The sequence below is a fragment of the Fringilla coelebs genome (assembly GCF_963513975.1).
Source record: "Fringilla coelebs genome assembly, chromosome: 5".
NCBI classification, from domain to species: Eukaryota; Metazoa; Chordata; class Aves; order Passeriformes; family Fringillidae; genus Fringilla; species Fringilla coelebs.
In genome coordinates, this window is record NC_140033.1 from 49,500,428 (window position 1) to 49,527,419 (window position 26,992).

Sequence of the window (26,992 nt, forward strand, 5' to 3'; positions counted from 1 at the left end):
GAGATCCATAGAGGAAAAGGAGAAAACTCCAGACTATTTGGACCCATGGAGCTACTATAATTACAATCACTAAAAAAGAAAAATTGAACTAGATCAAGTTTTTTTATACACAGCACTTGTACTAGGAAAAAACCTGCTATTTGCCTGAAATAAAAACACTGCAGTAGTCATTAAAACATTTAGCAAAAAGAAAAGGAGGACAAGAAGAGAGGAAAGCATTCTTACACTAGAATGGCATGATTAAGGATTTCTCATTTTTAGACTTTTTTGTCAGGACCCAGTGTAAGAAAAAACATTAAATGAAACAAACCTTCTAAAATAAGGCAGAATAAAGCTGTATTAAAAAGGATGGGGAAAGATTATTTTTGTTCTGACTGGAAAAAACACATTTAGAAAAAGCACAACTTCCCACAAATCTGAAATGTTATTTCCTGCACACAAATTATATGCATATAATGTTATTTTTTCTAATACCCATAACTCCACATAAATATTACTGCACTTACAGACAGAGAATTAGCACATATGTATACTTTCTACTCTGTAAAGTTGTTTTGCAACAGATTCCTTCACTTGCATACAGTGCACCCAGCTGAAGAAATCTGCTTCCAAATGATGAATCAGCTACTAAATTGTAAGTGGAAACTGGAAGACATCACACATAATGCAAGGGCTCTTCTTTGCATAGGGCCAATGTGACAAGAAAGAGTAAAGTGAAGAAACGTTTCCTTCTTCAATGTCAAAAAAACTTAATAAAAGAAGAGCAAGAAATTCAAATTATCAGAAACGATCACAGATTCACTGCTCAAAAGCAAGCAAAAATAAAACAAAGCCAGCCTCTCACCCTCTCTCTCTCTGCCTTGCCTTGAGAAGAAGCAACAAATAAAGAGCCAGCACAAAGAGCAATATTTCACCAGCAACCTGCAACACAATCACAAAAGGATAACAACAAATGGATGTGGAATTTCACCCCAAGACAGGACAAAGACGTGGCCAGAGCAGAAGGCAGATACCTCTGACAGAGACCTGGAGGGTGTTTTTTTACTCTTTACACTGATTCAGTGACTTGCAGGGCTTGTCACACCGACTCATTGCCATGGAATTGAATCCCATGGCAATAGGACCAGACCAATCTCTGACTTTTCATTTCCTGCATTTTCCAACATGACCCCAAAGGCAGAGTTCCTGGGGCTGTAGTCAGGAATGCAAGAATAAGAGGGAATGTTGCTGAAGGTGTGGTACATATTACAAGACCAGGCTGCTTCATGTTTTCTCCAGCACGCTCCACAGATGGCATGAGACTGGAGGAATGATCAGGCAGGGCAGAACCCCAGACTGCTTCAGACAGGAAACCTGAAATGGTCAGCGGCACATCCTGCTGAGGACTGCAAGAAATGCAGTCAGTTGCTGATAACTGGTAGCTAAAGATCAGCTCTAACCCCTAAGGAGGTTTGAAATCCAGAAGAGTCTCCATGTGAGTTCTCACAGAATGGTTGGGTGTGGAAGGGACATTGAAGATCATCTACTTCCAACCTCCCTGCCATGGACAAGAGCACCTTCCACCAGTCCAGCCCCCCAAGCCCCATTCAAACTGACCTTGAACACTTCCAAGGATGGGAAAATCCCACTGGAAAATCCCATTTTACTTCCTTTACTTGCACAGTGCCCCTTCCTGTGGCAGTGAGTTTTACAGCCTAACTACAAACTGGGTAGAAACTGTCTTTCTCAATGGACATTTACCACCTTTTGGTTACACTGGTTGTCCCTTTCTTCTTCTGTCATGATTCAGAGAGGCTTTACATCCTTACGTGCATCCTTTGTACCATAGATAATGAATAAACAGAATTTGACAGCTCTTTGTGGGACATTGTTTCAAAGCCTCGGGAGTGTCACTGTGAGGAAGGGCTTTCAGTAGTTTCATGCTGCAGAAGAACACACGTAAGCAGAATTTAGACACATCCAATTTGGGAATTTGGGCATTTAAGCTTCAGCCTTGCCCACCTGCTAAGAATATAAAATAAGTTTATTTAACTTTTTACTCTGCCATGTTGCTACTGTTTCCTTAGAAATTCCTTCTGAATTCCCTCTCTTCTAATTTTCTGTTATTGCCTTTTTTTTTTCTTCAAGTAGTACAAAATATTTCTCAAACCCCTCCAGAAATTTCTCACATAAGTATGTGGACTTTTCAAACACTGGCAGATTAGTAGAGTTCTTTGGGCACTAAATAATTTACCTGACAGATCACTTGAGCACTCTTCCATTTGTGTCCTAATCAGTCAGGTTCCCAATAATCTTGTCCATTCTCCTGATAATAAACTGCCATTATTTAGTCCACACAGCCAGACTCCCCTGTGGAAATCAGTCCCTACCTGGGTGTCCCTGTGGAAGCCTTTGAAATTCCCAAGGTGAACGCTGTCCCACCACAGCCTTTTGAACTTCACTGGATGTCTGCCTTTGGGATCAACCACCCCCCCTCCTCGCCTCTCCCCAGACATCTCACATCCACAGCCATGACCTCAATCTCCCTCTGCCTCCTGCTGTCCTATTTCCCACTTTCTCTGGTTGCACCTGCAACACTTCCAGCTTGGTATCATCAGTACATCTCACTAATAGACTTTCCTCTTGCTTTAGATTAGTAATGAAGAATTTAAAAAGACATTAAAAAAAGATTTGTGGCCAAAAGTCCCATTAATTATGTTTGTTGTAGCCCACTAGGCACCTTCTTCTAATAGAGCTCACTTCCATTTATCACAAACCTTTGTTTACAGCCTCTTCTCTAGTTTTCAGCCCTCAAGTCAAAGCTTCCTCTCCCAGGGAATCCTGTTTCTTTCTCTCTCTTTTTTTTTTTTTTTTTTTTTTTTTTGTTTTTTTTTTGTTTTTTTTGTTTTAATTAATGGCAGGATGTCTTTCTTCCAAAACACCCTCTGCATAAAACCACAGATTTATGTAGCAAGAAAAATACATAAAGGTTTAACCACGGAGTGGAAATTAAAACAACATCAATTTCATACAGGTAGAGTTCTATACTGATGAAAAGAGCAAACAGGCAGTGTCAGGGCAGGGACAGCCAGGAAAAATTCAATGGCATCTGCCCAGCAAAGGTCAGGAGAAATGATGGAAAAGCTCTGCATGGATGGAGCAGGTCAGTTTTGACGTGGCTCACACTGTTCCTCCCTGGGGCAGCTCTGGCTTTCCCAGGAAATAAACAGGACTAGTAGAAAGCCTTAAGTTTCTGCCAGGGAAGTTCTCTTCCTGACCACCTTTGTCCAGCAATCAAAATGGCAGACACTTGTAAGAGTTAAGTGGATGTCATTCCAGATGTTTCCATTTGCCTCCAAGGTTAAATCTACCCTGATAACAGGGATCAGTCTCTCCCAGCAGTCTTTGGGCACAAACTCATGGCACGCCCGATGAAGCAGGGAGGGAAGGAGGCTGCACAGCGTGAGGATGGTGCTGCTCTCACGTGGCTGCCCATATCTCCCTGGAAGGGGTGAGTCTGCCCTGCACAGCCTCCAGGCCACCCCCTCACAGAAAGGTGATGCCTTAAGTTTTGGCTCTCATATTTTCTAACTTCTATACTGCATTGGTATATAATTCTGAACTTCACATAAAGCGTTAGCAAGTTCTCTTCCCAGGGCAGTTAGACAAAGCAATCCTTTTCCAGCCTGAGAACCGAGGACACCATTGCAGCTTCAGGCCCAAAAAGTTTAAACAACAGCAAATTGAGGAGAGCAATCTGGGAGGATGGGACTTTATAACCTGAAGCTGAAATTGGACAATTGACCCCAACACGTAACTAGACCAAAACTTTAAAAAGTGTGAAGCCTCGTGACCGGGGGTGCATCTTGGGTGGAGCCACGGCCGGGCTCTTGCGCTGCCCAAGGTGTATCCTTTGAAGGCCTTTTAATAAATCCCTGCTTTATTCCTTTAGCTCTGTCTAGCCTCTGCTCCAGGCAGCCTCACAAGGCATCAACCCCAGGACCAGGGGTGGCTCCCAGTCCTCTCCTCTCTGGAGAAGGGCCAGAGAGATGGAGACAGACTGGGGGGGGTTGTTTTGCTGACCGTGAATAGCCAAAAGCTTCTCCTGAACCTCATCTTTATCATCCCGTGATGGACCTGTCACACTCCTGGCTGTTCTCTCAGTGCTCCAACCTGTGGCTCTTTTGTCTGGTCCCCTTCTGCCATGCTGGACACACAGGACTGTGCCTCGGTTTCTCTTTTAAACCTTTCAGCACCTTCTGTTCAAGGCTATTGCTCAAAGATAAAAGTACATCCAGGAAGAGGGACAAGAGCCTCTTACAGAAAGGCTTTGCACGAAGCCAGAGTCTCTGAAATCCACCTCCACAGCATGTTCAAGAAGTAGGTGACACCATGAAAATTACTTTGGCACAAGGGAAAACATATGATGCAGATTAGGAGGTCAACTGTGCAAACTCTCTCAGGTCTGGAAAAGAAAAAGGAGCATCTGAGTTTGAGAGAAGGATTAGGTGAGCTCTGGAAAGGTCTTAGCCACTGCAGACAGCCTGATCAGGGAGATTATGGAGAACAGCGAAGAGACGTCCTGCCATTCTGTAAGACTGAAAACCTTGCAGAAGAAATGCCTGAAGTCTCCCAGGGCTGACACACCTGGGCTTGGGCACAGCCCTGGCAGCCCCAGGCCTGGCTCATACACACACAGGAGCTCACAGAGGGGATAGCTGGCACAAAAGAGAGAATACAGAGCACGAGGTGAGGAGGAAAAAAAAAAGAATCGGTGCTACGTGTCCCTAACCTGTAAGGGCATGAAAATTTTTCAGATGGGAGGATCTGGAAGGTCTTGTGAAAGCCTGAGCAAACTAATTGTCCCTGATTCCTGAAGCTCATCCTTCTCCAGACCTCACACACAGGCCTTTTTGAGGCTACAGACATCATGAAACCTGTGATGTCTTTCAGCAGGAGAAAGATAAACCCCTTCCATTTACTGCACACTGCTCCCCTTCGGTTCCTGAAGTTCCGCTGACACGGCCGTGCACAAAGGACGGCCAGGACGGATACCCTGGGACACTCTTGTTTCCCTGCCCGTCCAACACCACCTCTGGGCCCTGGGACGAGGAGCAGCCTGCACTCCCCCCACAGAAGCCTCTATTCACTCTGGCACACCAGCAGCACAGGCAGCCCTCTGGACCACGCGCTCGCCAGGAGCGGAGCTGGGAGGGGAGCGCGACTTACTGGGCACGCGGTTGATCGCCTTCAGGGGCCTCAGCACACGGACAGTACGGATTGCAGACAAGTTAATGTTCTGGAGATCCAGGGAGTACTCCACCATCCTGCAGGAGGGGAAGGAGAGGAGAGAGAGAGAAAAAAAAAAGAGAGAAAAAGAAAGTTTAAAAGAATCCAGAATTTTGGCTTGGGCCACGGGTTTATCATTTGTTCATTGAAGAGTTTCTGGAAGTTATGAGGATGAAGCCTGAGCTTCACCCTGGCACTCCTGCCCCCTGCACACATGGCCAGCAGGACAGGAGCCACGTGGCCAGTTTTGCTGGGAGTTACCTGCAGCACAGCAGGGCGCTCCCTGTGCTGCCCTCATCTCCCAGTGCAGGGTCTGGGGAGGCAGCTTCAGCTAAACCTGCTTTATCTCACACAGAAATAAACCCCCTCACTTAAAGCACTGACTGCTTTGACTAAGTGGAAAGGCTTCCCCTGTGGCTGTGAATCACTCCTTTTTGACACCAACCAAAAGGAGAAAAGCCTAATTTTAGGACATATGCTAGACCTTAGCTCTCCTCACCCAACAACATGTGCTGTAAATAACCTCAAAGTGCAAATAGGTGTGACTCATGCATTGGCTTTGCTGCAAGAGCAGCAGGTGCAGGTGACAAAAAGTGACCTGGCCCAGCAATCCTTAGCCCAGCGTCCTCTCCTTGCCCTGTATGGCAAATGTCTTGTCTCTTTAAAAGCACGGCAGGAAATCATTATAATGATGATTTGATAATTACAATGATATTATGATAACCCTGGCCAGAAATTTCCACCTGAGGACCTCAAATCATCTTTCACAGACATGTTTTCATGAGCAGAGATGCATGAGGCCTCCAGGAAGACATGGGATGTTGTCAGCAGCTTCGCTTGGGTGACTCTGGTCTGCACATGGGATCAAGAGGGTGACAAAGTTAGCAGCTGAAATAGCAGGAGAGTCAGGACAGGAACTGCTCCTACTGAATCTCTTCTCAGACATGAATAATGAACTAGAAAAAGTTCCCTTTTCCTTGGCCTTTTAACAAGACTCAGGAGATAGGAAGGGATTGGGGGGACAGGCTTTTGTTACTGCACCCTTTCTCAGAATAAAAACTTAGTTCTTACAGAAAGGCCCACAAGTCAACCAAAAGTTTACCCAAATCCCCCTGACCAAGAATGACAGAGAATTAAATGAGAGCTTAAGTGAGACACTGAGAGGGAAATGGGGTACAGCCAGTCTGTAAAAAATAATCAGGGAGAGGCATTGAGTGAAATGGAGCAGTGGACTGATCCTTCTATAGATTACCCTCCATTCAAGAGGACCTTGAAGAGCTAATGCCTGGTTATCTGTCTACACCTTTCACAAAGGGGACTTGTCAGAGTGATAGATTTTCAAACACGATGGGGTAAACCTGTCGAAGTGTTGTGATTATCCTCTCTCATGCTCTCTTTCTTTCTCTCCCTCATTCCTTTCAGTCTGTTCTCTCCTGCACTTTTAGGGTAATTGCATGAAATAATTCTTCCTCTGAAATGCAGTGGCATTCATTTACCTCCCTGGAGCTGTCAGTTCCACATATACCAAGTGCAGAAGAAGAGACAAGGGATTTCATGCAGATAATCAAAATATTCCCACGCCCAAAAAAAAGCCCCGACCCCAAGCCAAGCAGAAATGTTCAACCAGCCTACAGAAAGAATTAGTGACAGACAGAGGCTTAGGATGCAGTCAGATGAAAGGAGCATGAATGCACAGAGATAAAAATGTGTGGAGATGACTGCAGGACACCCCTGTGTGGTGCAAAGGCACACAGTGAAAGGGCCTTGAGTAAGCACTGACCAGCCTTGCTCCAAATAAAGCAAGATTGTCTCATCAGCACGTCATTGCTTCAGAATTAGACAGGCCTGCTGAAACTTTGGAGTTACAGTTGCAGGCAAAGCACACTACAGACAGAGGTGTATTGCTCCCTGGCCATGAGGAGCAGCTCTTGACAGAGAGCTGACACACAGCAGCAGCTCCCCGACTGAAGCCAAGCACAGGGGAAAAGCACAGGGCTAGGGGTGACATGAAAGGGAGGTGACATCTTCTCTTAGCCTTAACCATGCAAAATTAATTTTAAAATGTTTTCAAACCGTTTGGGTTTTGTCCTCTTGTGGCTACAGCATGTGAGTAACCTTAACCTGGTGAACATCACTGCCTTCTCCTAGCTGGAATGAGTTTGCCACCTACACAGTACAGTTCCTGTGTCACTAGAAAATGATCAATCATCCAAGTAGTGACCGTGGGTCCTTTCAGCACAAGACAAATGCTGCCTTAACTCAACCCTGTGGTTCAGACAGCAGCAAGCCAGCCTCCTGCAGCCCTCAGTGGCCAGAGTCACAGATTTACTGCCATTATGTTCCAGTGTAGCCAGATAAAAAAGCTGAACAGACAATCACACTGCCAGGGAAAACAGCAGGCTGTTCCCAAGGATGGGTTAGAAAAGGGCAAACGCTGAATCTTTTAGAGAGCAACTTGTAACAAAAATGAACTCAGCCCTAGGAGGCTCCAGCTCCATTAACAGACCCCTTCTGCCTACAGCTCTTTCTGAGGCCTCCTGGTCTTGGCTGTAATAGCAGAGAAATCCAGGATGCCTAAATCCCTGCAGATGAGATATGACTGTTGCAGTCATGCAGATTGTATCCAAACAACTGTGATGCAATTCCAGTGTAATTTTGCATTAGGGCCGCTCATTTTTGCCTTTTCATTTCTAGTGATGACTCCAGCATCAGCTTATGTTCCCTGCTCTCTTTGTGCAATGGTAGCATGCCCACACAATGCAGGCGACCAAGGTGCAGTGAAACTCCACTGATTACCAAAAACCCACCCATCTTCTGTGGGGGTAAAACTGATAAAATCCAAATGTTTCCTCCCTTCTCTAATGAAATAGGATCGCCGAGTGACTCTGCTGGAGTCTCCAGGCACCTGCAGCATTTCAGGGGTTGCTAGCCCAGCTCTTTTAGTTATTGTCATTCTCCAGCCAGCCCTGCTCCCCACAGCCTGGAAACCCTGGACACTCAACCCCCTCTAGGTCTGGGCCATCTCCCAGTGCCATAGTGGGGGTGACAGCAGCTGACACAAAGGGACTCATCTCAAGAAGCGATCAGCCAGAAGCTGCCAGCAGCTTTATTTCAGGAGGTTCACATTTCCTGTGTCTAGAAACCATGGGCAGGTGGGTCAGGTGTACTGTGCTTGTCTGGGCTCTTGTCAAGCTGGGTTTTGGATCCCTTTCACATCAGCAAGCTGCAGAAGCCTGCGTTTGCTGGGTGTTTGTAAAGCAAGGTGAGGTCACAGCCAGTGCAGGGTGGCTGAACTCCAGGGCACTCCCAGGCTCCTTGTCCTTGCTTTGCAGCAGCTCGGTGCCCTGAGCGAGGGGACCCCCCATTACCTGACTGCCCTTCATCTTCCTCTCCTCTCTTTCTTGGCTGCTTAGGGCACGTCTTGTCAGTAAACACCATAAATTCTTTGAGGTTTGGGGGCAGTCAGAGAGAATCTAGGATGTGGGAAGGGGAGAAAAGAAAGAGTAAAAAAGACAGTGCTGGGTGTGAGTCCCTTTACCATGAGGGAACAGGGCGATATGCATCTCTTCTGAGGGAAACAGCAGCTCATTTCTGGCATCACTAAACTATTTTGTGGCCTCTTGTGTGAGTGGGTGAGTAGAAGGACAGGTTCAGAAGCTTAAACTATGCTAAATAACACAAACTTCTCATCTGTGATGGAATTTGAGCGCTGAGCTGTCATGATAATTGAATATTTACAGTAATTCTTCTTCCCTTGCTAGGGGTTTTCTTTTTTAAAACCTTCCACATGAAACTCACTGGAAGGAGAGGGGATTGGCACAGGCAGCGTCCTCACAGCACACAGCTCAAGACTGATACGTGTTGGGAGCATTGTCAGGGTGGGGAAAGGGACAGGGGCACTGCCTGCATGCATGGGGTTCATCCTGCAGGAGCAGGGGGATGCCTGGCAGGGAACACCTCTCTGCTTGAGCTCTGCCTCCCTCCCCCTCTCGAGGCATCCCTCCTGCTCCCTGTCTCCTTACATCCCTCTGGCACACACCTGCCTGCAACATTTCCACCTCTCATTTCAATCTTTCCTCTTCATTCCCACTTTTTCCCTTTGCCCCTCGACTTTCCTTCGTATTTTTCCATTTAGGTAAATCTGCTCAGCTGAACACACAGGGGACCTGGAGTTAAACAGAGGATCTGCAGGAGAACAAGTGAGCAATTTGTCAGCACGCTGACCCTGTCCAGAGTGTGGCTGGGCTCGTGTCCCCTGTCCCGGCGCTGGAGCAGAGAGCAGGGACACGGGGGCACGGAAACCTTCCGAGCTCCCGAGGCCTCCAGAGCACTAGGACGGCTCCAGCAGCTCCAGCCTGGCCCTGCTTTGTGCTCCTGGGAGCTCCAGAGCGGCCTTGGATCTGCCCTGGCACTCGGCAGGGGCAGCACTCGAGCTCCCAGAGCAGAAGGGCAGGGCCAGCGGGGCTCTGTGCCAGGCACAGGAGAGCAGACTGAGCAGCAGGAGGGAGAATAAAGCTGAGGCTCTCTAAAACAGACATAGTGACAACACAAAAGCCAGGTAAGGAGTCCAGAAAATTCAGACTTCATTTGCTGCACGTGTGACAAGAGATAATATACTCATGCAATGCCTGGCTAGCTGCTACCTAGCAGTTACATTCAATGAAATCCATTAGTAAAGCAGTTCAAACATTACCATTTACCTCTTCATATTTACAGCTCCTTTATTAAATACTTATTAACTTTCCTAGTTTTGGCTTCTGAACTTCTATTTGCTGAAAATCAGCGGCCAAAAAATGGCATTTAAACCTATTCTGAAAGCATTCATGAAAAATACCGAGGCAGTATTTTTCTTATGACACAATGCCAGTATGTTTTTGTCAAACTCAAAAGCTGTCTAATTCCCCTTCTCTGATAGAAGTTTTCAATTGAAATCTAATTAACTGCAGACTAATCAATTTGTATTTTTTGTCAAATAAATTTAGGTTTGGCACTGAAGCAAAAAACTTCATGGCTGTGACTTTCTAGCTGTAATTTTAGACTTGCTATGGGTCTCTGTGAGAAAAGAAGCTTTTCCTGCCTGTGGACTTCCATTTGGTGCCTACATCTATGGGCACCTGATATGACCAGATCAGAAGACATGGATTGGTCTCTGCGAGGGCTCAAAGACTGCTGTGTACCTGTACCATGGCTAGATGGGATTTATCCAATGTCTTCTATGTACAGCAATTTGCCTTTCTGTCCTTGGCTCCTTGATCTGGCTATCACATTTTGCAAACTGGAATTTCTAGCACTTTGAAGATCTAGAACATAGGAGTCCAAAGGAAAAACAACAGACCATCAGTTTTCCCTGACTGAAATTTTATCCAGGTATCTATACCAAAGGTTGGAGCTGACAACTCTCCAAAATGCCTAGTCCCTGATGCATGAGCTCACATCTTCCACCTGAAGTTTGTGGGGTGGTGGGAGACTGATTTACCCCTGAATTCTTCCTCTTCAGTCATACATACCAGGACAAGAAGGTGGTCTCAGTGCCTCTGCTCTGCTTCAAAGACTGTGGCTACAATACAAAGAAGGAGCAAAGCTGGAATTTGCACTGGACAATGAACTCCAGTGGTCCCACATCTCCTCTCTTACATTATTGAAGGAAGGAAAGTAAAAAAAGGCACGTGCATCCCTGGATGCACACAGCCCCGGCCCTCTGTGGCCAGAGGTGTGGCCATGGGCAGGCAGCATGGAGAGCAGGGTGGCCAGCCTACCCCAGAGACTCCATCAGCTGAATCTGTGCTGTGGAAAGGGAAGGCAGGCACTAAAATCCACTTACTGGGGCCCACAGCTGCCTGGGAAGGGGGGACCACCAGCACTGGAGTAACAGCACTGAGCAGGAGGAAGAGTGCACAGACAGGCAGGAAAAAGAGCACACAGATAAAGGTCTAGAGCACGTGGGGCATCCAAGATTCTTCCTGACATCCCTTGCTAAGGCTGGACATGCCTGAGCTTGTACCCAAAGAGGGCTGGAAGATGACTCCAATCTCTTGTAAATCCAGCTGGACACATTAGAAGCAGGGCCAGGGGATTTTGATGAGGCCTGAGCAGACACTGGGCAAGAGGGAAGGGCTACTGCTGCCACTCAGAGTCTGCAGCCACAGGATGCACACAAACCAGCAGATGCACACGTGCTACGTGCCAGACCAGCAGGGCTCCCAGCCAGGACCAGATGTTTTAAGATTCCTGCCCCATGTCCCCACCATTTTGCTCTATAGCTGGAGCCACACCCTTATTTTCCCCAAAGGTCCAGTGGCAAAAGTAAAAGACTTTCATTCTTTGGACTGAACTTTTGCTGTATGGACATGGTGGTGCAGGAGGCATGGGGCTGCCAGGCAGATCCCAGCACTAACCCTCCTCTCAGCTCTCTTGGGATAGATTGGTGTATCTGCAGAGATACCTGAAGAACCAGCTGTGCATTTGCACCCATTTTGCACAGTTTGGTGCCTCTGGGGCCAGGCTTCAACATGCACCCTAAACAGATGATCCAAAATCCTTTCAGCATCTACCACAGAAAAAGTGGAATAACACAGTAGGCCTCCAAATTGCTCTGCAAACCACAGTGTACTAAGCTAAGTAGTCCTGTTTATCTCTTTTAAATTTAGAGCTCATTATGCTGCAAAAAGACAACTCTCTGCTGACATGAAAACTGAAACACAGAAGTAAAAAAAAAAAGCCTTGCTAGTAAAACAAGAAATGCAAAAATTACACTCTTTCTTCGTCATTTATAAAATATAATAATAATAAAGAGTCTATAATTCTGTTAGCAAAAAGACATTTCCTCAGGGAGTTGTAGATCAATTACTAATTACACAGTCAGCTCTTGAGCTGTGATGCTTTGTATTCTTAAAAAAATAACCTGCAACTCTCCCCCCTCCAGTACAAAATATTTTTTTTACTTTTTTTCAGTATTGCTGTGCAAGCAAAAGCCGCTGAAAGCTTCCAGAGCCTGTGAGACTGGTCCCTTGCTGCCTGGAATGTGATTATTTCACACCCTGGAACACTCAGATTTCTCTCCAAACTGTGTACTAAGAGAAAATGTCAGAGTTTCTTAATAGTTTCAGAGACATGATAGGAAAAGACATAAGCAGGTTTTCACACTGTGATAAGAAAGCCAGAAGGGCTCGCCAAGCTCAGATGACTGAACGCGAGCGATGGGGCCTCGCTTCTAAAAACCAGGAGTCAGAACACAGGCTGAGCTCTGTGCTCCACTGCTTAGGGGAAAAAGAAAAATAGGAATATAAAAAAGAATGCCTGCATTTTGGTCCTATAAGCCTGCTGGGTTTACCTTTTTGGGGGCTTTGTGTTTTGTTGGTTTTTTTTAAAGAAACCTAACATTCACTTGGTAGGGAATTAGCTGTCAGGAAAGCAAAAAATCAGAGGCAATAATTGAGAACTACCCGTTACGCAGGCAGGGTACTGCTGCCTCCTTGTTTTGATTCTTCTCTGGTGTGATTCATTTCGTTTTGATGACTGCTTTCATTTCAATATGTTGCACATCTAGGGATAGCTTTACTGGGAGAAAGCAAATGAAATAATTAGTATCATTAAGGAGGAAAAGCGAGTGCATGTTTGAGGGGAGGGCTGTGCTGCTGCTATTTCTACCTTTGGTTAAGATGCTATTTAGCCTACTGCTTGCTGGTTTCCATCTTTTTCTGATCACTACTTGAAACACCTAATTGCTATATTTATTACAGTTTTCTTTGACTTGCCATAATTTTATAGAGACTTCTATTTGGCATCGAACATTAGCTAACCAGGATTTTCTGAGCATTCTGCTGTTTACCCTGCTGCTAATAAGTATTTAATGATCTGAGATTTTAGTGTCATAACTATGCAAATTCTGGCCAGGTCCCTGAAGGACTGCAGTTAATTAAAAGCAAAGAAAAAGCAGAAGATTGGCAACACTTCCCCATCTTGTTAGATCAAGGCCAGTTGGTGTGTTTCGGGTTAAGAGGCATCTTCCCAGTGTGGAAGGGCACCACGCAGCGATGGATTTGTTTCCTGGAAACAGGTGGGCATTTGAGAAGGGGGGGTTGGTACCTCACATCCTTCAGAGAGCTGCCAGTTCCCTTTCCCAGGCTGAAATTTAGAGGGATGAACTCAGGGCCATAAGTGCTCTCCACGTAAGGAGAAAGTTGATGTTCGCAGTGATGCTGCGCGTGTGTGAAAAGAGCTTGGACGGATGAATTTGGGAGGCATCATCCCTCCAGGTTTTTGGGAAGGATGCCATATCTAGGGAATTATGGGGAACAGAACTCAAGGACAGTAGAGAACTATCAGAAAGAAAAAGTAAAAGTAGTATCTCAGTGAATAGAAATATTTTCCAGACTCCCAGACTTTCCAGACTCCCAGTGTGGAAGCTGCATAAAGCACTCCTGAAGAAGCAACTAGCCAAAAGGGACACGAAGTGAGATGAAGTATTCTGCTCAGTTTAAGGGGCTGCCAGGCTTGCCTGAAAAGAGATCTTCAGCTGTGCAAAACCCTCTCCCCAAGGGCTGCATAACTACTCAGAAAGTAAAGGGTGCTTTGGAAAAGAAATGAAGCTCCAGGAGAGCTGTGCTGCCATACTATAGGTGAAATTAAAAATCAAATTTAGGAAGGCATTCAAACTTCAAGGACAGCATTTACCCATGATGATGTGTTTTGAAACTAATTGTTTTTCTTATCATGAGAGATAACATATTATAGGCTTGGATTTATGAACCTTTCTGAAGAACTGGGACAGGAAACATTCAGCTGAACTCATTAGTGGCACATTCTGACCAGCAGGCAAAAAGGTGATGGAGGAATCTGGTGACAAAGTGCTGGCCTGGCCAGACACCTAGAGCATGAGACTGGCAGAGAACTGGGCTAGTCCTGTGCAGAAATATTAACCAGCATTTAATTAGAAGAAAAATTAGGTTTTAGAGAACTGAAAGACCAGTCAGAAGATTAAATAAAAAACCAAAGGGGACAGTGATAAAACTGGGAAAAGAGTTAATTCTTACAGAACCTACATGTCAAGAACAAACTAATCAAGGCACTAAAAGATGTAAAGAGGAGAAAAATAGTGTTGCCTATATACCAGTGCCAGGGGCCTGAGTAATAAAGAGAATAAGAATTGTTCATTTTATGAGCAGAATGCCTAAATGGCATTAGAAAGGCCTGGTGGGAAAATCTGCATGAAAGGAATATTAAAATCAAAGATTTTAACCTAGTCGGGAGGCTCAAGTGGACAGAAAGAGAGGGGGAGTAACACACTCTGTCAGAAATGGCATTTTCTAGTACAGAGTCAGTGACAAAATACTTATGGATTCATTTTCTGCCATATAGAGAATTCCTTGTGGCTAGAGAAACGGGCTGACAGGAGCCTCATGAAATTCCACAGATGAGTGCAAGGTCCTGCATTTGGGCTGAACTGATGGGCAGTGGTGCTACTGCACAGACACAGGGAAGGACAAGGACACACCAAGCTGCACCAGTCAGATTGCAGCAGGTAGATGAGGGAGGGATTATCCCCTTACTTTGCACTCAGCAGACCATGCCTAAAACGTCACATTCACTTTTGGCCCTACAATAAAAGGAGGTGTTGATAAATTGAAGCAAGTTCAGTGGAGGCTCACCAAGGTGCTCTGGCTTGGAGCATTTGTCCTAAGGAGAGGAGATGAGTTTGGTGGGACCTAAATGCAGTTCCTTGGTACCTACAAGGCAGTGAGATTTTATATAAATATAAATAAACAAATATAAAAACAAATATATAAACAAAGAGAAAAGGGAGGTTCAGACTAGTTACAGAGATACATCAGCAGTGAGGCTGGGATGGTGATGCATGGTGCCATCTCCATCCGTGGTGGTCTTCAAGACTTGACTGGACAACTCCAACTTGAGTTTGCTGTTGACTCTCCTTTGAACAAGATGGGACTGGAGACCCTCCAAGGCCCTTTCCAACCCTGATCACCTATGACCCTGTGGATGTGGTTATGTCCAGATCACACCAGAATACAGGCTGACCAGCTCTCGTGATAAAAGCACTCTCCCAGTTCACCTCTAAGAATTAAATTTGGGCAGTGCTTTGGGGGTACCTAAATCTCCCTGGTTCCCAGCCTCACAAATCACAATACAAATTGTATTCAAGAATGGAAGACAGATTTTCTATCAAGTTCTTTTAAACTTGATTGCATGTGTTATGTCCAAGTCAGGTAAGGTCACCAACAGTACCCGGTATATCTGGTGGATTTGAGAGGCCATGTTCATGAATTTGAAAACACACAGAAAGAGCCATAAAATCATAAAATCATTTAGATTGGAAAACACCTTTAAGATCATAGAGTCCAATTCAACCTAGCCAAGTCTACCACTAAACCCTGTCCTTAAGCACCAGTCACATCTGCATGTCTTTTACAAGTGTCAAACTAGTCAGACTTCAATTCATGAGCTGTGGAGTACAGTCAAGTGGTGTTTAGGAATATTTATCAGGTATCCAAGAAGCTTCAGGAGAGACAAGAAAGGTGAATAGGCTAAGAAGATAGTACAAGATGAGTGAAAGCAAAAGCAGCAACATAATAGCAGGAAAGGAAAAGGTGATACTCATGAATATAAATTAGAGGATGGACTCGTAGAAAATTTGTAAGAGAACTGAAAGAGCACATAAAATGGCATAAGTTTTAGAACAAGAAAACAGAATTGTCACTAACAGCATTAAAAAGGCAGAAAACATCAGTTAAAATAAAAGTCCTCTGGGGAAGGTCAGATGATGTAAGTGCACCATTGATCATAATGAGCCAATTTCAGCTCCAGCTGTGATCAAGTATTTCAGGCTGTGTCTAAATAGGGATTTTCTAAGATAAGCAAGTCTGGACAATTTGTATGCAAGAGTTTTAAAAGAGACGGCCAGAAAAGATCTGGACCAGTACTGATAATTTTTGATTAGACTCAGAAAACTGGGAAAGCATCCAAGGGTCAGAGGAATTCTGATTCTGTGCCAGTACACAGTGATCTCAGTGACAGGGCTGATGCTGGTGACAGAACAGTGATGAAATTGTCAATATGCATCTTGGATAGATTATGGATTAAAAGTGGATAACAAAATTAACCATACCCAATACAAGTGTAAGGAGAAATAGACATCATCAAACTAATGTGTTATAATCTCTTATGAGATTACAAGTCCAGTTCACACAAGTAATTAGGTTGATATGGCTGGAATGATATGTAATCATCCTGACATACATTAGCTGGAGAAAAACTGCCTAAGTAATAAACCTCACATGCAACACTAAATGGGGATTCATTTGTGAGCAGATGTACTTCTGTAATGCACAATTCTTGCCACTCTGTTCTTTATTTATTTATCACAACCTGACAGAAAACTAAAAAAAGTCACTGATGGATTTTGCAGTTGAGGCGTATTTTTGGGAGAAGAGAAAAGAAATGAAGATGACAAGTCAGGGATAGAACAGCATGAACTGCTTTGGAAATGCAAATAATTTGTATTACAGTATTGCAGTTTGAAAAAAATGGAACCAACATACATCTGTGAACAAAGTTTACTGTTCCTACTAATAGGAAGGGGTTTTCTCTCTTCAGAAGAGGAGACAGGGAAAAAAAACCAACCAATCAAGCTTGGAGACCATGAAGAAAGCAGCTGAATGAATTGATTGTGAGGTGCTGTGATTGAATGGACAGGCTACTGCAATACTTGGCTATAGGAAATGGGAAATTTCAGGCAGGAATAGTAAGACAGTATTACAACCAGTGGCACTGAAACAGACTGAAGCACTGACAGAATGCTCTGCCTTATATTCTGAAATGCACCACTTTTAAAAGCTGTTTAAGAACACCACAAGAATATCTCAACATGCCGAAATATCCAAAATGCCATTTCTCGCACCAGAGGTAAGGACAGGAGGAATTTGACCACAGTTTGAGATCTACATGGCACACTCCACTGTGATAATGGAGAGAGGTAAAGACAGCATTCTGTGAAAGACAGACCCTCTCCTCAGTCAGTGGAATTCAAGCAACAAGTAGTTAGAGAAAGATTTTGGGGATATTTTTGGGGACACACGTGTAATCACAATCAAACACTGACCCCCCCTACCCCCCCATAGTGAAGTCCTCTGCCCCTTAATTTACCTCACATATCTCAGGGATGCCACAGAAGAGGGCAAGGACAGACAGAATTCCCACCACAGATGGTTAATTACAGCGCTTGGATCATGGGAGGCAGAACGAGCCCTCCCTACATGGAATTCATGCCCCCGAGGTCAGGGAGACCCTCAGGTCAGATGTACAAAGGGATGGAATCTCCTTTCCTAGAGGGACAGTGGCATCATCTCCAGCCACACGTGAGTGCCGCTGTTTCACAGAACAGAGCGAGCAGGGCAATCGTTCACTCTTGCATTGCTAGAGAGCTGCCTGGCTGATGAGCATGAGCCCAGGAACAAGTGACTCTCCCCCCAAATTCACACTCACACAGACTCTGGCTGACATTTCCAATCTGATTAGCTTTCTCATTATCTCAACTTTCAAACCACCACAGGCTCCCAACTGGAGGTAGCTGCCCTCTGAGGCTGCCTCAGTTCAAGCTCTCCAAGCACACCCATCACTGTGGGAAACAAATGACGCCAGACAGGACCAATCACGCAGGAAGGGAAGAGGGACTCCCACCAGGACAGCTGGTGGTGACGAGCACAGTCTGCTCGAAACGTCTGGGAGCTTGCAACCTCCTGTCACCAGCAAGTTGGGAATGGGAGCATCAACAAGCTGAATCTGCAGCCCTGGTTGTTTGTGCACACAAGGGGCATCGGCACTCTTCAAACCAAATTGCTTCATATGATTTCTGGAGGTCTGAGGGGAGCATTGAGGGAGAACATTAACTTATAACTGTTGTTTTGGGTTTTTTTCTAACCCTTTCAGAAAAAAACAACAAAAAAAACCATTTTGAAGGTGGTTAGGGGAGGGAGTGTTTGAGAGGGGAGAAAATTCTGGTGATGTCAGCTCCTATTGCCATGGAAACTGAACATTTTTAGTGACAATGGAGTCTTCCTCCTTGAGCTGCTGGGTTGCAGGGGCAAGCAGGGCAAGGGCACATGAGGGAATTCAGCTAACTAAAACTATAGCTTCTGGCTTTCCAAGGAAGTGAGGAAATAACTACAAATGATTGCCTGAATACATGGTTTATGTAACCAGAACACCGTCTGGGGCCATAGCAGCAATCATGCTCTTTGATAAAGCATGCTGCTGGGCAGCAAACCAGGTGAAGACCTCTCAGCTGCCCAGGAATGCCCCACGGAATGGGCCCTGCCTGCTCCTCACTTTTCCATGCTACAGTCTGTTCTTTGCAACCTCTGCTGCCTTGCTGGTGTTTATTTGGAAAGGAAGAAGGGAGGAGAAAGGGTCAGGAAGTACAGTCCGTATTCTTGAAACTGAGAGAAGCTGCATGGACTCCAGGCTGGGCATTGCTCCCCCAACATCAGGGGTGTTTCCCAAGTTTATGACCTCCCTTACAGAAAGCAAGAATCCAGGATGATGAAAAGGAGAAGGCTCTTAGAGAAAACTGATCAGCCTCTGATCAGGATCTGGCTCCCTGGCATGGAGAAAATGTGCAAGACCTAATGCTAGGTGTCCTCCCTAAGTCAATGCTAAGGCAGCATCTGGACAACATGGCTTCAGGAAGCTGAAGCCATGATCCAGGTGTGGAATCAATAAGGATAAAGGTTGAGGCTCACATTTGAGGTTAAGCAAAAGCCTACAGTATGTAAGGACAAGTTAAAGCCTTGGATTTGATTTAAACAGTGCAGACAATTTTAATGAATTTCAAAGAATAATGAATTAATAACCACAAGCTTTTATAACTCGAAATACATTATATAGTCATTAGTTCTATATAACTAAATGGAAAAATCTTTCTTTAGCAGAAGTCCTTTGAGATCAGATATTCTAATAAGATTACTATCATTTCATTCTGACACCTCGTGAGGACAATTGAATAGAAATCAGGAAACAAATTTCTTTCAGTTTTGGACCTGAAATAAAAAAATCCTCCACACAGATTATTTCATATCTAAGGGCTTGATACAAAGTCTCCTTGGCATTAAAAGAAGTTCAGATATGAGCTTTTTTTTCCCGGTACTGCTATCAGATGCACAAATGACTCTGTCTCTCCTCAAATTCCTGCCAGCAATGGTGACAGAAGGAAATATGTAAGGGAGTTTGCTCCCCTCTTGCCTAGGTAGGGTGGATTTCACTTGTTTTCTGCAGGAAGTATTTGAGCTCTCCCCCTTTCATTTAGCATTGTCCCACCCTCTCTTCAGCCAGCCCCACTCACACACCACGCTTGCAGGGACCCCAGGCAGAGCAAGACCCCCAGTTCCACCTTTTTGCCTCGTGCTGGTTTTCCTGTGCCCACCTGGAGCAGAGTCTTTCTCCCAGCACCCTGTGGCACATCACTCGCACGGAGCAGCACCGTGGGCTCCAAGGCCCCCTTTTCAAACCTGCCCAGCTTTTCCTTCCTCAGGCTGCTGTGCTGGGCTCTTTGCTTTCCCTGCACCCAGTCTCCAGCACTTCAGCCACCAGGAGCTCAGGCTGGAACATGCAATGATCTGGCTTTCCTCAGCACCAAGTCCCGAGGCTTTCACTGGCACTTCTCACGTCGGGCCATTTTACATCAGATGTTAACCACAGCAGAATCAGCTACAAGGAAGGTCTTCCCATCTCACACACGTTGTGTTAATTTAGAAAAGCCTACAGCTTTCATCTGCCTGTCCTCTTTCAGGCACAACCTGGCTGAGAATCAGCCTTCAAGTTTTTATAGCTGCACTGAGTTTGAAAATCTCTGCTCCTCCCAGAAGCAAACAATTATCTGCTCCTCCAGAGGGAATGACTTTCAAGTCTTGCTGTAGAAGAACTCTGTCAAAAGCAAATATAAAGACAGTGCTGCTCCACACCAGGGGGAAAACTGCAAAGTGAGCTCAAACTCGCTGCTAGCTCAGTCAGTAATACATGCACTTCCAGGCAACAGTGGAGCTGGTAATTCCTGGCTAAAGAAAAATAAAATTGAGGGCTTCCATCTGAAAAGATGTTCTTTTTCTTTTTTTTTTTCTGTGAGAAGAGCAATATATCATATTTATCTCTGATTTTATTTTTTTTAATCCCACAAGGCATTCTAATTGAAAATTAGAATTCTGGGGGGAAAAGCACATCCCACTGGTATCAGAAATGGACATTTTGCTGTGATTTAGCAGACAAATTTTGGTAGACTTTCCACTTGATACATGCAGAGGGGGAAATCAAAGCTTCACCATAGCAACTTTGTTGTAAAAAACCCTCAAATGTCAACTTGTCCCAATAGTGCTGCGGGTAATGCTGGCACAATACAAAAACAAAAAGCCCTGAATAAAAAAACCTACATTCCTACCCTTGAAACACTGCTGCTGGAAACAGAAATGCTAGCTTTAGTTTGGTTCTGGTAAAGGCTACACCTCTTCTACCTAGACACTTTAAAAACACAAAAACCCAGAAATGTCCCTGGGCAAGCTCTTCAGCTGGTACAAATGAGCACCCTCTGCTGAAGTTGTGTGGACAGATGGCTGCACATCAGCTGAGGAGCTGAGCCACCTTGTCTGCTCTTTCTTCCACCCCAGCATGCCCAAATCCAGCTTGGCTGCTGCACTGGAGTAGCACCAGAGTGGAAACTTTCTCCTCAGTTACATCATTTCTGTTCCATGGGTTTACTCTAGTAAACCCAGAATAAACCAACCCAGAAAATGTCAACCTACCCAGCCATGACAATGAAGAAATCCAGGCGGTTCCAGGTGTCTCCAAGGTAACACTTCTTGCCAAAGATCCCCAGGGCCACCATCTTCAAGACCATTTCCATGGCAAAGAAGATGAAGATGAAATCATCAAACACCTGCCAAACAGAAACCCAAGAGCATATTTGACAAGCATTCTCAGCCTTGGACTTTCAAACACAGTATGTGAGAAAAATACTAATTTCAGTACTCCTGAAAATGAGATCAAGGCAGGGCTGGAAAAGTTTCTTCCACCTAGCCCTGGCATCACAGTTTCTTACTGCTCAAGTTCAGTGAGGGCTTTTGTAGCTTTTTTACCCACAAGTGAGGTAACTGATGCAGACTCAGAGACTCCTTACATAGACTTGAAAAGTGGTGTTGGTTCAGCACCAGCAGATCCAAACCTGGCCAGGAACACACCGTTTTTCCAAGAGCCCCCCAGGAGGGACTCCTCATTGCATTGCTGCAGATGGCTCCGCTGAGGACGCAGTGCAGCTTCCCCCAGAGCTTGCACAGCACACACCCATCACAGAGAGAAGCTTCAGACACCTGAAGGCCTGAGCCACTGTGGATGACAGCCTTTGCTGTCACCTTCTCTTTGGGGAAACATCAAGCACAGCTGGTGTCTTACAGTCTGTATGCACTCGTGGCCCTTCTAAGCATTCTCTTTATATCCTCTCCCTTTGGGCATCCTGGATTCCACAGTGTCTGTTGAATCAGTAATAGCCTTGCACAGCACCAGACTACCAAATGCATTGGGAGCTGCTGCTCCCTCCTGCCTGGGCTGTGTAACCTCAGTTATTTCTCCCTGGCCTAACCCTGACCTGTGTGGGTGTCTGTGCCAGGAAACCCCTGCTGCCCTGCAGGTTCAGGATCATTAGCAAGTGTTCAGTATTGCACAGTCACAAGTAAAGTTCATTCATTCTCTCTCTTGTCCCATTCCCCTGCTCAAAGCAAGCTCTTGCCTTTTACAGCAGGATAGCTCACTGCCAGGGACAGCCTTGCCAGCCTCTCCGGGAGGGCATTGCCCGCACGCTGAAGGAAAGCATGCATGAAAATTTGTGACTTGGACTGGAGCACCGTCACAACAAGAAGGAAATCTGCTTACCTGCAAGATTTTACACCTGTCAGAGAGGCAGTCCATATCCTCACACGGCTGGTACATTCCCAGGGTAACGCAGTTTAGCAAAATCACCATCATGCTGACACACTCGAACCAGGTGGGAGAGAGTCAAGGAGAACTTCTGCAAAGGCATCATGGCTGAGATATGCTTGCTCTAGGCTTGAGTAAAAATGTAGGAAGATTAAGGGACAGAAGTGCTGGTAGGCTGATTTATTATATTCTCTGCACCCAGTTCCTCACTACTGCATTCCTTGATTACGCCAAAACTCCTTTGTAAAAGGGAAAGAGGAGGTAGCACAAAAGGCCTAAAGTACTTACACAAGTCAAATCATTGCCATAGTCCAACACATGCTTGCTACTCTCCTGTTGTTTTGCAGTCCCCTCCCTCATTGGTTTATTGAATATCCCAAATACGTGGAAGAGACTTTCCCAGGTGCACTATGCCTAAATGTATCACAGACCTACAAGATCAAGGGATCTAAATCAAAGTGGGCAGATTGATCTCTACATGATTATTGCCCTTCTGGGAATGCTGGAACTCTCTGTTGTCACCTCTCAGAGAAACTTGGGGGTCAAGAAGTGCCACTGATCCTGTTACCACGTTTCCAGCAGTGACCCACGCTGTATAAAACTCCAGGACGTGCCCAAGTTACTCACTAACTATAAGGAGAATGTGTGTTTCTGACCCCAGCTGGTGATCTGTTTATGCCCCAAAGCATGAGGATTGATAGTCCTTATAATTGTTTCCTCAGCTACACTGGTGTCCCTGCAGATGCTTTGCTTATTCATTTGAATCCTTTGTTGATAATCTTGCTAAAATATCTGCTTTGATAATAGTTAGCAGCCCGGAGCTACATTGGCTAATTATACTTTACATTAAAAACTGTTCCCTCCTATTTATTATTAATTTGTTGTCTTATAATTTTGTCAAGTGCCACTTCATTTATGTATTAGAGAAGTAGATAAAAATGGTGTAGTTGTGTGACCTTTGTACTCTACACACTCCAGCTGCCCCCTCTCACCATCCCTCTCCTCCTGAAGGAGTTTAAAAGCCGGAGACACACTTATCCAAGAACTCATTTACAGTATTTCAGCTCTAAAAGTGGGTACATTTGTGCAGTACTTTCCAGTGTTCTCATTGCAAAGCAGAGATGTAGACTAAATAGACCTCCAGGCTCTGGCAGAAATGTTCTTGGGCATTTTACACACCTCACAACAACATATCTGCCCAGTCTCCACTGTCAGACAATTTAATCTTTTTTTTAATAGAAGAGGCAAAAAATTATCTACTTAAAATACAACCCACTGAGTGCATCCATTTTCAGTCCTTTCAGTACCGAATCTAAAAGGGCAGCCTGTATCTCTGATCACTTCTGAAAGACATCCAGCTTCTGTGGTTTGTTCTGAGCAACTCTTCCATGCTCATTCTCTGACAGTGATTTATGACTAAACTGCACAATCTGATCTAGAAGATTATTAATTCTCTCTCTTCTCCCCCACCTGGTTTGTGGTGAGCTACCTTCAGTTGCAAAATCAGACAAGAGCAGGGCACTAGTTCTGCTGTTCCAATTATGCTCTGATGTGATTTCAAGAATGTGTTATCACTCTCCCTCATAAGTTAATCCCATGTGCTCTACAAAGCAATGCACTTGAAGACCACCCTCAATGCAGGCTTCAAATCCAGGCTCCTTTCTCAGAGGAATGCACCAAAAGGGCACCAAGTCTTTTCATTCAGGGTCTATGCAACACAACTTCGACTTCCCACCTCCCTCTCTCTTGCACATTTCTTTAATGGTCAGTTCTGACACCCAGGAAAGCAGTTTGAAAGGTTTCCATCAGCTCACACAGGGGTTTTTGATAAGACTGCAGCTCTTTTTCTGGACTCTTCAAAACCTCTTTGGTGTCACCATTCCCTTACAGAACCACAGAATGGTTGATGTTGGGAGGGCCTCTGGGGGTCACCTTGTCCTCCTTCCCTGCTCAAAGTAGCATCAACTACAGCAGACTGCTCAGGGTTTCATTCACTTGGGGCTTGAACACCTTCAGGTATAGAGGCACCAGAACCCCTCTGGGCAACCTGCTCCAGCATTTGATTATTTACACAGAAAATAAGTGTTTTCTTAAGTGAAAATAGGACATATCCCACTTTCCAGGCTGTGACCATTACCTCTTGGCCGGTCACTGGGCATCACTTAGCAGTCTGTGTCCTTTACTCCTCCTATCAGGTGTCAATACACATGGATAAGATCTCCCTAAAGCATCTCTCCTCCAGCCTGAGCAGCCCCAGCTCTCTCAGCCTTTCCACTTTTGCAGGTGCTTTGACAGTTACTGGAAAGGCAGCACCAGGGAAGCCCTGATAGAGGGGTCAGTGCTGAATGACATTCTTCAAGGGACCAAAACAGTTTCAGAGCAGTCTGAGCCAATGGTTGCAGAAGTCCTTCTCCCTGGGCATAAGGAGGTCAGAAGATATGTGAGCATAACCAGGGCCTCACACATTCCTGGATTAAATTAATGCATGACAAATGAAAAGCAGAAATTGTTTTAAAAGCCAGTTGTCTTTTTTTTTTTCCTCCAGAAAGCATGCCACAAGAGAGCTAGAGGCAGAGAGTATTACTCTGACTACAGCCCAACTCAGGAAAGTTAGGAGTTTTGATCTAACACAGATCTACACTTCTGTGCACGTGCCTTGGCAGCAGCAATGCCAGGGCAGCACGCTTCGTGTTTCCTTCGTGTTTCCTTGCAGAGTCCCCCACAAGGCCATTCAGACCCTGGCAGGGTGCTGTCAGCTCCTGGTGAGACCCTGAGGCACAAGACCTAACAAGACATGGCAAGCTCTCCCAAAAAGCCTGTAACTTAGGCCAGCTGTGCAATCTCATCCCATCTTCCTGCTCAAAATGCCACGGCCAGTTGCAGATGATTTCTTCTCCCCTGCTTTTTAGATATCAGCTCTCAGAGCTTGCCAGCGCTGTCCAGGCCTCCCAACGGTGTTACAGAACCACTGGCCATTCCCAGGCTATTCCAGTGGCATTAGAAAAAGCCACTGGCCCATGGTTTTCCTTTCAGAGCGGCTGGAAACACTGGAAAAGCACATCAAACCTACAGGAGAGAGGGACAAAGTGCGAGGAGAAAAGCAGAGCATCTCCTACCCTGAATCAGGAGGGGTTGCTGCCTGCCTGGGTCGGTGGAGGGGGTAATTAGGACTATCTGCTGCCTTCAATGTGTCACCATTGTCAACCACAGCTACTGCCTCCTGTCACCACAGCAACAGCCTGCAGCCAGGTTTATCATCTTTCTTTTGGTGATGCCTCCCCTCTCCCACATCCCTCACCCCCCTCCTTTTCCCTGTGCCTGAGCCTGTAATTAATTGCAGCTGCTGACAAAGCCAGTCTTCATAATCTGCATCATTCAGTCAGAAGTTTCATTATTAATTAACTTCTTTCAAAGTTTAAATCTCCTAATTACAAGCAAACCCGTGCACATGTTCTCCCCGCCCTGCTCCAGCCCTTCCTCACTGCTTCCCTCCCTTCCCACAGCCTCATTCCCAATATCTTCCCCACTGAATTCTGGGCCTTGCAAATGGCTTGAAAAACTGAAAGGAGACCTACACAAATTCTGCCCATGGTCAGCTTCTCTCCTAGGCCACCACAAGGTGCACCAGAAAATTCACAGGGATCCACCATGTAATAGCTTGCCCTTAAAGGGAGGGTTTTTCCCCACTCACTGTGACAGTTCACAGTTGATTCATACCCTTTCAGATAAAAGGACCTTGGCCCTCATTTGAAAAAAGAAATACAGCAAAAAAGTATTTCCTGAGTTAATCACAGAATATTCTCAGCTGGGAGGATCCACAAGGATCCTTGAGTAACCATGGGCTGGTCTCATTATCCACAGAAGTCTCTCCCCCTTAAAAAAGTTTTGTTCATTTCAGCACTGTCTGGAGACATCAAGATCCATATCTAGATTCTATTTTGCCTAGAAAACTTGCACTGGTTCTTTGGCTGGTGCCTGTCTGTGGCAGCAAGATTTTCTTTGCCGCTGGGTGCCAGCCCTGTCGTCCTTCTGCACCCCGAGCAGGGCCTGGCCAGCTGCTGGCCAGAGACAGCCACTGTGAATCTATTGACCCTCCACAGCCTGTCTCCCTCTGGACAGGGCAGCTGTGGGATGACGATGTGTTCAACAGGGACATGCATCACCAGCACACACCAGGAGAGACCCATCACTCACCCCAACCATCTGGGATGCACTGAGAGCCACAAGCTGCAGGACACTTAAGGAGACATGCAGATGTTTCTGGGACATGTTTTGTGTTAGTGCTTGATAACACAACTGTGCATAATGGAAAATGATGTTAGAAACAGGTGATGGGAGACAGGCAAAGCTTTTGGGCTCAATTTCCGAATGACAAACAGCAAAAGAAACGTCTGCCGTGCTGGAGCTGTAAATACCTTGCACCTAAAAAGCTGAGTACCACTTAAGATTCTTGGGATTGACCTTAATCTCCATTTTCTATCACTGACAAAAACACAACAGAGCAAAATAAAACAGTGCTTTGGGGACCCCTCTCATCTTCCTCCATCATCAGCTGCAGAGGCACAAGTAGCTCCCCAGAGGCTGGCAGGCACTCTTAACAGCACAGAAAATATGTAAGCTTTATAAGCATGGCAATCCCTCAGTGTCTCCTGCTGCTATTTCCAAACTACTCCTAGGGTCTGCCTTGTGCCAATTAAAGTCCTGACTATCTCAGACCTGTTTGACGTGCAGAGAAATGCCTGACTACAAAGCA

At 45.4% G+C, this 26,992-nt stretch overlaps 1 protein-coding gene across 1 annotated transcript in view; it reads right to left on the reverse strand.

The window, feature by feature from the left end:
- The window catches only part of CACNA1I (calcium voltage-gated channel subunit alpha1 I), a gene marked incomplete at both ends in the record, with an annotated part of 147,342 nt that overhangs the window by 60,447 nt on the left and 59,903 nt on the right, over window positions 1-26,992 (reverse strand). Inside the window, 3 exon segments of the mRNA XM_084205449.1 lie at window positions 5,209-5,306; window positions 21,072-21,205; window positions 22,195-22,306. Coding sequence (XP_084061575.1) covers window positions 5,209-5,306; window positions 21,072-21,205; window positions 22,195-22,306 — 344 coding nt within the window.